This window comes from Odontesthes bonariensis, chromosome 16 (genome assembly GCF_027942865.1).
Source record: "Odontesthes bonariensis isolate fOdoBon6 chromosome 16, fOdoBon6.hap1, whole genome shotgun sequence".
NCBI lineage: Eukaryota > Metazoa > Chordata > Actinopteri > Atheriniformes > Atherinopsidae > Odontesthes > Odontesthes bonariensis.
The window spans coordinates 21,484,832-21,497,033 of record NC_134521.1 but is presented as its reverse complement, the minus strand read 5'-3'; the positions used below and the strand labels follow the sequence as shown (position 1 = coordinate 21,497,033).

The 12,202-nt window shown below is 42.8% G+C and overlaps 1 protein-coding gene across 3 annotated transcripts in view; it reads right to left on the bottom strand.

Annotated features, from left to right (window-relative positions):
• The window catches only part of prr7 (proline rich 7 (synaptic)), a 34,229-nt gene that overhangs the window by 8,344 nt on the left and 13,683 nt on the right, over positions 1-12,202 (bottom strand). For 2 of the 3 annotated variants that reach the window (XM_075486576.1, XM_075486578.1), the window contains exon 2: positions 10,494-11,927. In XM_075486576.1, the coding sequence (XP_075342691.1) occupies positions 10,494-10,827 (334 nt within the window). In that variant the 5' untranslated portion in view covers positions 10,828-11,927. The remainder of the gene's footprint in view (positions 1-10,493; positions 11,928-12,202) is intronic. The other variant, XM_075486577.1, reaches the window with a different exon arrangement.

The window sequence follows — 12,202 nt, the reverse complement described above, 5'->3', positions numbered from 1 at the left end:
GTTTTTGCAATTGTATATGCAGTTCATGGAGATGTTATTTTACGGGGTGTGGATGGTTACAACGTGGGATGCCGCCGAAGAACATATGCAGAGAATACAAGAGCACTATAGTCCCAGAAATGTGGCGGTAAATAACGTCCTCTGCTCGGAGGCTGAGGAGCTCGCGGACCTCCTTGTCTCCCCAGTTGGCCATCTTCAAAAATGTCTCGAACTTGATGTAGGCTAAAACAGAGTAAAACTTGTCCTCACCTGTCGCTGTTGTTCTGAATCAGCTGCCCATTCTGTCTTTTAAACTCCTCACGTCACGCCACGCCCACGTCCGACCCGCGTCGATTGCGTTCACACCAAACTCGGCTCGGCAAAAAGACTAGGGTCCGACGCGGGTCGAAAGGCGAGTCGAGTTGACGCGGCAGCCCGGGTGGGCAGTATGAACGCAACAGCGGACACGCTAAATTCACGGATTAAACGCGGGTTATTCCTCAGTGTGAAAGGGGCTTTTGATTGAATGCACCTCAGCTCTCGGGGGGCCCCTAGTGGCTCGGGGCTCCAAGCAGTTGCCTGCCTTGCCTGTTGACAAGGTGTATCAGACTTTAAGTTGGGGGGGTTCATGTGCTACAGGTGCTAATGCACGAGTGAAGTGAAGCAGATGTAGCAGATGCAGCTTCCTGTCACTGTTGTGAAAACAAAGCGCTAATCTGTTGAGGTATTTTAGCAGCGTATGAGTCAGCTAACACAAATTAGTTTGACATTTTCTTCTAGAAGATATTAAAGCAAGAAGCATCTGAGTTTGCTATTTGTGCTGTAGAGAAGCAAAAAAACTAAATAATACCCAGGGGGCAAAGCGAAAAAACAGACACGGAGCGTTGTAAAAGGTTTTACACCAGAAATGATATCTAGGACCTTCAAGGATCACAACCTGGGTGGACAACCCGGTCAACTAGCTGCTGGAAAGCTACAGGGGGCCAAAGACCCTCTTTTTGGGACATGTTCCTGGCGGAATTATGTAAATGCATATATATAGGCACTACAATGGCATAAATAGTCACACACCTATAACATTTGGCAGAGAGTATCCTGACACATAGGGGGAAGCAGGAAAAAAAGATTCTGGGGCTTGCTGCCACCATTTTAAGATATCATCCTCAACATCCCAAAAAAGACAAAAAAAAGTACTGTTCGTCTGACAAATTCTCATGAAAGTTAATATTTTTCAGCGCTTTATGGTGAATATCTATGCCTAATATGTATATAGAAAACTTCCCTAATTCATAAGCTTCCATTTGAGTCCAAGATAGCCTTTCTATTTCAAAAATTGCACTTGCTGTTGCCAAAAGTCTTCTCTATATCCCAAATCGAGAATTGTACTGAAACTGAATTTCCAGTCAGTGTTCTACCAAATGGGGTTCAGTGCTATTTCTTAATTTCTTCTTCTATCATTTGTGCAAATCAATGCCTCAGTGTTTATGAAAAATATCCTATTTTGATAATGAAAGAAACAAAATTCTTGTCAGCAAAACATTTATTTTCATTTAAATTTTCATAAATTGAACATAAAATAACCATCTTCTTGGCCAGAACTAGAAAATAGGATTATGAATAAAATAAATAAATAAATAAAAAGTAAGCTGACATATACACGTCCAAATTACAGCAGGTAGAACAGGTTTTAGTATTAGTATCTAGCTCTCTGATTCACTGCTGCTGTCACTGAACTCCAATGTGGCAGTGTTTAATCTGTTGCATCTGGTTGCCAGTCCCTGGCAACGGCACCCTATGTAGCATGGAACTCCATTCTTTGCACAGGAACAGTTCTTCTGGCAGCCTTTGACACATCCACATGAGATTGTCTTGTTCATTGACACAGGCCAGGCTGGCTTTGTAGAAGGGATGGGAACTGCTTTTCCATTATCCATAGACCATCCAAATTCTGTGCATAAGGGAATTTCTGGCTTGGAAATGTGTGCGCTCTTGTAAATGAGTGTCGCTAGAGCAGCCCTTTTCAGGTGCAGGAGAAATGCATCTTCTACGCCCGATCAAAACCAGCCAAAGTGTATGAAGTCAGTGAGCAATTTGCAGCTCCAGACCCAAAGGAGTTTTTTGCAGTCTCAGCTAACAAAGCAAATCTTCTGAGCTTCCTCTGTGACAAATGGTGTGAGAATGAGACACTGGAGCCTGTTCTTGGCCCAACTCATCTCTACCTGGGTGGTGGTTTCAAAGAAGAGACCAAGAGTGTGGTGCTGGCAGAAGGGTCTGTTATGCATGTTCCTGCTCTGGAGTCTACACAGCAGGAGGCTGACACCAGGATCATACTCCACACCCTCTACAGTGTCCAGAATGAAGGAGTTGACAGAGTTGTCATACATGCAAATGACACTGACGTCATTGCCATGTGCCTGTACTATGGTGCAATGCATCTTAGTGATCTAGCAGAGCTATGGGTGAGAACAGCCCAGAATGCATACCTGCCTATCCATGAAATGGTTGTGGCACTGGGACCTTCACAGTGTTGTGCAATGCCCTTTGTCCACAGTCTGAGTGGCAGAGATACAACTAGTTACCCATATTTCACTGGAAAGAAGTCATGGTTTAAGAGCAGCATGATTCTGGACATACATGCACTTGAAGAATTTGGTGGGAACCCAACCGATGCCATAACAGATGACCTCCTTAACCAGGCAAGGCAAGGCAAGGCAAGGCATCTTTATTTATATAGCGCATTTCATACCACAGGCAACTCAATGTGCTTTACATAACCAGGCACGAGACCTCACCATAGCTGTGTACACAGCCACAGCAGATCCCTTTGAGGATTCAGATCTGGGCAAACTGAGAGCATACAAGTTCCTGAACAACAGATCAACACTCTTAAAGCTACTACCCCCAACAGAAGATGCATTTCTCCTGCACCTGAAAAGGGCTGCTCTAGCGACACTCATTTACAAGAGCGCACACATTTCCAAGCCAGAAATTCCCTTATGCACAGAATTTGGATGGTCTATGGATAATGGAAAAGCAGTTCCCATCCCTTCTACAAAGCCAGCCTGGCCTGTGTCAATGAACAAGACAATCTCATGTGGATGTGTCAAAGGCTGCCAGAAGAACTGTTCCTGTGCAAAGAATGGAGTTCCATGCTACATAGGGTGCCGTTGCCAGGGACTGGCAACCAGATGCAACAGATTAAACACTGCCACATTGGAGTTCAGTGACAGCAGCAGTGAATCAGAGAGCTAGATACTAATACTAAAACCTGTTCTACCTGCTGTAATTTGGACATGTATATGTCAGGTTACTTTTTATTTATTTATTTATTTTAATCACAATCCTATTTTCTAGTTCTGGCCAAGAAGATGGTTATTTTATGTTCAATTTATGAAAATTTAAATGAAAATAAATGTTTTGCTGACAAGAATTTTGTTTCTTTCATTATCAAAATAGGATATTTTTCATAAACACTGAGGCATTGATTTGCACAAATGATAGAAGAAGAAATTAAGAAATAGCACTGAACCCCATTTGGTAGAACACTGACTGGAAATTCAGTTTCAGTACAATTCTCGATTTGGGATATAGAGAAGACTTTTGGCAACAGCAAGTGCAATCTTTGAGATAGAAAGGCTATCTTACTCAAATGGAAGTTTTCTATATACATATTAGGCATAGATATTCACCATAATGCGCTGAAAAATATTAACTTTCATGAGAATTTGTCAGACGAACAGTACTTTTTTAGTCTTTTTTGGGATGTTGAGGGTGATATCTTAAAATGGAATGGCAGCAATCCCCAGAATCTTTTTTTCCTGCTTCCCCCTATGTGTCAGGATACTCTCTGTCAAATTTTATAGGCATGTGACTATTTACAGTTTTTCTCTATTGCCAAAACACAAAACCCAGTACTCTAAACCAAATGACCAGTTGCCTAAACACATTTAGTAAAACTACCCCCCATTTGCCACAACCACAAACACAATTCACCTGTAGACACTGTTCACAAAACCCATCCCCTTTTTCTCAAAACTCTAAACACATTTTGCCTTGCTAAAACACATTTTGCATATAGCTCTGCTCCAATATGCATTGTGAAGCTCATGTGATGCAAAATGCCACCCACAGTCAGCAAAACTTGAACACAATGAACATACCTGGTGTCATTCAGTAAACACAACGACTCATAATTGAAAACACCTATTGCAAATGATGTGACCACACCTAGATAAGTCAGTTTGCTGAAGGTTCCAAACAAAAATGGATGATCAAGGCAGAAGAAGAGGAGTTCGTGCCAGACCCCATGAATTTCTATTTGTGGATGAGGCTGGCTTCAACCTCACAAAAAGGAGGAGGAGAGGCCGTAACATCATAGGACGGAGAGCTATCGTTGATGTGCCCGGCCAACGTGGAGGAAACATCACTCTCTGCGCTGCCATGAGTTCTAGAGGGCTTCTCCACCGGCATGCTGAACTTGGTGCCTACAACACTGAGCGTCTCCTCACCTTCCTAGGAGAGCTCAGAGATGTTTTGCATGACAATGACCACCCGAATGCTGGGCCAGCTGATCACCACGACCAGCAGAATCCTGGGCCGGCTGATCTTCCCATATATGTCACCCTCTGGGACAATGTTAGTTTCCATCGCAGCATCCAGGTCAGAGAGTGGTTTAACATCAACCAGCAATTTATTAATGTGTGTCTGCCACCCTACTCTCCATTCCTAAACCCAATAGAAGAGTTCTTCTCATCATGGCGGTGGAAGGTCTATGACCGCCAACCTTACACCAGAGAGAACCTTCTCAGGGCTATGGACCTGGCCTGTGATGATGTGGCTGTGGAGGCGTTCCAAGGCTGGGTGCGGCATGCCAGGGCATTCTTCCCACGTTGTTTGGCTATGGACAATATTGCCTGTGACGTTGATGAGGTCCTGTGGCCCGACCCAGCCCGACGACGTGATGCCGCCCAATGATTTCAGTGTCAATTTACATGTACAACGTACTGTAATAAAAGAAATCGCACCCTGAACATTGTGTTTTCAATTGTTACTGCACTGTATCTATTGTGTGTAATGGATCCTCCATGGAGTTTACAGTACTCATTTCTGCATTGAGTTGTGCTATTACTGCATTTTCTGCATTATTCATTATTCCTATGAAATGCACAAATCTATAGTAAATGCCCAATACATATTTGAGAATAAATAAGGGTTGCTCAAATGCATCCTGGCAGTTGTGAAACTGTAAAAAGAACAGTCTCACACTCTGAAAATTGTGTTTTCAATATTTTTGGTAATGTGGTTAATGATGCTCAGTAGTGTTTACATTTTTGCAGGCCTTGAGCGGTATTGTGGTGTCAAAGTTTGCTTTTGAGCATATAAGCAACTGTTTTGGTGTGATGGGTTGGTTTTGAGCATATGAGCAACTGTTTTGGTGTGATGGGTTGGTTTTGAGCATATGAGCAACTGTTTTGGTGTGATGGGTTGGTTCTGAGCATATGAGCAACTGTTTTGGTGTGATGGGTTCGTTTTGAAAAGAGACTGTGAGGTTGTGTGTACGTAGCTTTAGAAAAGTGTTTTGTGTTTAGAGTTTTGTGAAAAGTGAGGGCAGTATCGTGAAATGTGTTTAAGCAATAGAGAAAAACTGTATGCCATTGTAGTGCCTATATATATGCATTTACATAATTCCGCCAGGAACATGTCCCAAAAAGAGGGTCTTTGGCCCCCTGTAGCTTTCCAGCAGCTAGTTGACCGGGTTGTCCACCCAGGTTGTGATCCTTGAAGGTCCTAGATATCATTTCTGGTGTCAAACCTTTTACAACGCTCCGTGTCTGTTTTCCCAAAAACTGGGGATTTGCCCCCTGGGTATAAGGTTTGTGAAAAGCATCTATCCTGCAGAACACTCTGACCTGACTGAAAGCCGGTGGGCCTAATGTAAGACTGCAGAGTTTCTATTTCAGTGTTTTGTGAGCATAAAGGCTGTTTAAACCCCTCCGGGCTACAAGCAACTGTCTTACAGCAGCTTTTTGAACAACTGAAGCCAGTTCCAGGCCTATGAATCCGCACAGATTCTGATCGATATCTGTCGACATGTTGCAGAAGCTCTTCTGCTCCCTGCTTCCAAAGACTTATAGTAACTCGTCTTTGTTTAGAAAAGATTTTCCAAGTAAAAAGCCAATACGTTTGTGCTTTTCTTTTTAAATCGCTGCGCTTTTTTGAGTAGTAGAGGTGGTCAGTGGTTTCTCAGTAGGGTTATATTTCCTCAACACCTGAAAACTAAAAACATTTTGCAACCGAAGTTTCATAAAGTAAACCATCACTGTTCTGTAGCCACCCCACATCAGAAAAAAACATCATATTTCCTGACACAAATATATACTGAATTCAATTCAAATATTTCTGAGGGAATGAAGTATTGATGCACACCAAAACTGTGTTTTTCTTTTTTGTGTGTCAGGCTGTAAACTCGTTCATCTCTGCTGTATGGTTGGACATTTTCACTTCCAAGCTGTGGGACGGCCCTGCATTTAATGAATTTATTTGTCATGTTAGATATATTCTGAGGTAACCTGCTGAACTTTAGCAGTCTGTCACCTGCACTGTCCAATGATGAAAGAATAAATGACCTCCTCAGGTAAAAATCCTGGTCATTGTTTCAGAAAAGAGACCAACTTGGGATGCAGATTTTGCAAAAAAGAGTTTTGAGTTACATTTTGCTACATGCAACATTCCCATTGGTTGGGAAGTACAGGTAGATAATATCAGCAGTCACAAAGTTGGATTTTCCTCCTAAATATCTGACACAATTTTTTTTGTTTTTTAAATAAAGCTGATAAAAATACATTACTGGATCTCAGCGCGATAGGGCTACAAAGAAGCCTGGCTTTTTATTTGTAAAGGTAAAATCAAGTAGTTCTCGAGGGGCAATTTTTTTACAACTATTGTGAACATCATATGGCAATCTGTTGGTTTCCTTAGCTGGGCAACTTTTTTTTTTTTATTGCCTTTGTATGAATTGCATTGGATTGGATTTTGATTGGATTAGAATAGGATTAAAATTGTCTTGAATTGGACTGTATCTTTGAAGTGCCTTGAGACGACATTTGTTGTGATTTGGCGCTATATAAATAAAACTGAACTAAACTGTAAGTAAAAGTCATAGCTGACTATTACGGATTGAGCCACATATTTTGATATATTTTTCTGTATTTGTGCTCTCAAAACTGTGGGATACTTTTGTGCAAACAATTTTTTTTAATAGTAATAGGTGCACACATCCGTTTGTATTTGCACCCTTAATGAATGACAAATATCTGTCAAACTGAGGTATATTTGAAAAACGATCCATGCATTTGAGGATTAATTGCAACAACATCAAGCAACACGCATCATTTCTCACAGAACTCGTATACAGTCACAATAAGAGACATCAGTGTTGGAAACTAGCAGCTGTTTGCTGAACTGTTGCCATGGAGCTCGATGTATTTATGGATGCAAAAGTCTTTGTGTGCATGTGTACCTGGCCACAATCCATCACTCCCCCATCATGCTTGACGAATACCTACAAGATCTGACTCTCGTTGTTTCTCCGCTCTGCACTCGCTCTCCTGTAAATCCCTCCGCTGTGAACAATACTAGCAGCTGCCAGGAAGGCTTTAAATAAACATCAACCACACGGAGACATCGAGAGAGGAAACAAATGGAACTGATGTTTCAACACGGAGAATCAGGAAGGGTTAGTTTGAGGCTCCAGCATCACCTCGATGAGGATAACATATATGACTTTATGTAATATGATGCATTCGCTTCACCAAAACTATTCTCTGTTCATCTGTTGCAGCTTCCCCGAAAATTTGGGCATTTGTTTGAACTTTTTATTACTGAGCTTTGTCTGTGAAAACTGATTTTTGAAACATCTCTGTGTTTGGATGCTGTGCTGCTAAAGAACTGGCAGCTTTATATATTAGTTATGTGGAAGCAGCTGACTGAACTTTCCAAACCTTAAATAATGCCCGGAATAAGATTCCAAGTTGAAGAGGAGACGCCGAGAATATAGTCAGGAGGAAGATGGAGAGAAACGAGGAGGATGTTCTTAAATTTTAATTGAGTTTTGTTTAAATATAGCCAAATGACAACAAATGTAATCTCAAGGCACTTTAAAGACTTAGTACAGCTGAAGCTGGGAGAAGGCTGGAGCCTATCTATTTATTACCTCCGCCAAGGAGGTTATGTGATCGCCCGAGTTTGTCTGTTTGTCTGGATGTTCGTTCGTCTGTTCGTGCTGCAATCTTGCGACCTGCCACTTGCGACCTGCCACAAGGTGGCGCGACCTCCACAAGGTGGCGTGACCTCCACAAGGTGGCGCGACCTCCACAAGGTGGCGCGACCTCCACAAGGTGGCGCGACCTCCACAAGGTGGCGCGACCTCAAGGTGCCAAAGCCAAACAGAGCCAAAGCCAGACAGAATGCATAGTGCGCGGATTGAATGCATATTGCGCGGATTTGCTGTAATTAGCACAACAAAAGATTGCAACGGCAAGCCAGTGTGCATAACTGCATATAGCGTGCCCAAAGCCAGACAGAATGCATAGTGCGCGGATTTACTTGCACGGCAAGCCTGTGTGCATAACTGCATATAGCGTAATGAGAGCGGCAAACACTGCTTCCCGACAGAACACTGCTTCCCGACAAAACATTATAATAATAATAATATTAATAATAATTAATAACGGCGAACACTGCTGTTCAATAATGAATAGGGAGAAGGGAATGCCTCTTCTGCTGACAGCGCCAAAGAACAAGTAGCCCACATCAGGAACGTATGTCCATACATGGCTCGCTATCCACAGGTAGGTTGGCGGTTGGCGGAGGTCTGCACTCTCTGAGTGCATTTCTAGTTTGTTTTATGCTTTAATGTCCATCATGTAAGTGTTGAGACAACGTGTTTTATTATTTTCCTGCAGCTTTAATGCATTTGAAGGATACGTCTCAACAAATACAACACACTTGTCACTTGTGAAGGACTTCATTCTGTCTGCTTCGCTATGCTTAAGTTGATCATTGAGGGCAGAACCACCATGCTTTGCTTTCTGCTACCATTCCAACCTTTCCAACAGTTTTTTGTTAATTTTGCATTTATTTTCCTTCAGTTTTAATCTGCGACAATATTTTGCATTTCCCTTTCGGAATTAATGGAAATATTATTCAATTCAATTAGAAGCTGTAGAGTTCTCTCTCATCCTAAAACATCCACATCTCAAATGTTTCAGTGTCCCCATGTCCTTGTTTCCAGGCTCACACACAACTGAACTGTTCTCCGCTGTTTAGCACCTGCTTCCCTTTTAGCTCTGCTGCTGCCTGGTTACTAAACCTCTTTATCAGTCTCCTTTCTGAACAAGACTCCAGCAACCTTTTGTTTTAGCCTTTACTGTCTGTCTTTTGCATATCATCTATCTTTGTTTTGCTCCTCCATTTACCTTCTTTTTTCTGTAAATTTTTTCTTTAACTATCTAGATATTATTTTCCTCTGTAGATAAATTGTTCTTTCGATCCCAAAACATTTTATCTGGATACACAAACACAAATGCTGTGCAATCGAAACCCTGACATGAAAAAACTTGTTCGGGATGCAGTTTGGAGGACTGGCTGTTTTGTTGTCATTGTTTATCGAGAAACTTTTGGGACCCAACAACAAGATATTTTCCTGGGTGCTCCTTGAGGAGAACGCTTCAAGAAGAGGCAGGATGAAGAATCACAGTGATGAGAAACTGCTTCAGCGAGGCAAAGACGGTGTAAAGCTGAGCGCTGACTCTACTCTCTGCCTCCGATTGTCTCTTTCTCCTCGTCTTTCTGTTTATTTTATGTCGGAGCCGTGTTGTCGTTCATTCCGTCATGCTTGGCCTCCACAGCAGTCACCCACGCCTCAGCGGCAGCTGTCACTCTGACGCCCGCGGGGGAGCTGCCCGGCAGGAAGGGGGTGGAAGCTGGGAGCTGTGGCTAAAAACTAAAAAAATCTGACAGTGCATAATGTAATCATCCTCCTCTGCCTCCTCAAACTGCTCAGTCGTATTTAGTCTTTATTTTCTTTTGCATTAAAGGAGCCGAGTTAAAAATCACTGAGTTAATTAGCTGAGTTCCAGGAATGAAATGTGGCTCATCGATAAGGAAATCATCACCTGTCCTGAGTTTGCAGGTCAGACTAATGGATGCAGTGGTTGAAACTGTGTGTTAAATTAAACCACACTAGTTGCATGTAGATTTACTAAGAGTGCAATCAATGCACATCATGTCATTTATCTCAAATAAACAAAGAAAATCAACACTATTAGCATTGACGGGGATTACAGCAGAGATAAGATGGAGAACAGGTAGAAAGTTAGAGTGCTCCTAATCTAAATGACCAAATTTTCCTCTAGCAACATTGAAAAACATGTTTTAGCCGACCTGTGTGGTCCCACCTGGTCTTGTTGTGACCTCTGAGGGAAGAAGAAGAAGAAGTAACAAAATCACATTACCTGGCATGCTGATCCAGGTTGCTTGTGGCATGGGATGAGGAACCGGTAGAGGAACAGGCGGTGACAAAGTCTGAGGAGGGCAGAACTGTGGCGGCTCCCTTGACAGCTGTGGAGGCGGTGGTGGAGGTGCAGGCGGGTATCTGCCGGGGTGGCAGCTAAGCGGCTCCATCTCCACGGTCCGCAGACACTGCTCTCTGAGCTGCTCCTCACGGCGACACTTCAGCCTGCGCTGCAGGAAGCTGCAGAAACAGCAGAGCATGACGATGACGGCCCACACCAACCAGAAGCCGGCAAAACAGGCCAGGAAGGTAGAGGTGCCCTGTGACATCACCATGGCGATGATAGGATGAGTGGCGAATTCCCTCCCGAGGAAGGAAAAGGCGCCTTCAGATGATGAATGGGAGGAATTGTCTTCTGGATGGTTAATTCTTCTTCTTCAGAACTGCGGCACAGTTTTGTATTTGGTGACTGAGAATACTGTCAGTTAATGCTGATGCGGGGTCTGTAATCCAGGCCGGATGGGGTGTCAACGTCAGTAACGTGACTTCAATATTGGTTTAACTTCTGTTGGTTAAACTGTGCAGGATTCAGGGGATGAATTAGATTTTATTTTGCAAAAATTGAGGTGTAAAAAATTGTCTTTACAGTTTTTTTTTTCACTTTCATGGACTGTAAGTGGAAAAATAGAAATCCAGAAGCAGTCACATGTCTGAACATTAGACTTGATGCTGTCAGAGACTCGGTTGTGTTCATTAAGGGTCTACCAGTCTTTTAAACAGCAGCATTCTGATTCACTTCACAGCTGCTGCAGCACCAAATTCTGTTTAAAAAAAGAAATCGAAATCTACAAGATTGATCTATCTATAAACGTTTTTTTAAAAATCCACTGTGCTCAAACATTTTAGTTGAATATATATCAACTCCTGCATGGTAAATAATCCGGTTCTTTGATCAGGAAACTTAAATACTATCATTATTTCTGTGTTCAAGTCATTCAGGAGTCACTCAGTGACAGACACACAACAATCCCACAGGACTAAAGGAGAAATCTAAACCCTCCTCAGTGTTCCAGCTGCAGCAAAGGCCTCCAGCAGACTCCTCAATAACAAGATTTCTGTGGCGACTGGAAACGTTTTCCTAATTCCTGATGCAGAGTAAAACTAACAGCATCATCACGATTGTTTTAGGCAGAATCTTCAAGAAAAGAGATTGAAAATAAACCAAAAGAATCAAAACACAATGCATGAGCTGATGTGATTTCCAAGTGACATCAGAAGCGCCAAAAACTACAGAAGTGATGTCTCTGCCACGTGAAGTCAAACAGCTGATCCCGTCATGGCCGCAGTACACACAGGTCGGGGGTCCGTCCACACTGTCAGGACGCCGAATTCCTCCCCCTCAGATCCCGACAGGACTCCTCGGCCTCAAGCTGCTCTACAAAGACACAAGAGGAGCAGACGAGACCTTCGTCAGGACAAATTCAGACAACATTTGACACAGTGAGAAGTAAAAACAGCGCAAAGGCGGTTATGAATCTCAGCTGTGCAGGCAGGACCACGATGCCAACCTCGGGGGGCGAGTATCAGTTTCACACTTCACAGAGCAGCTTACAGAGAAAATATTCACAGTGAGGATTCAGTGAACGAGACAGGTTCACTGGGAATACATTTAAGAGCAGGACACGCTCGCTCCCCATTATTTCTTCCTTT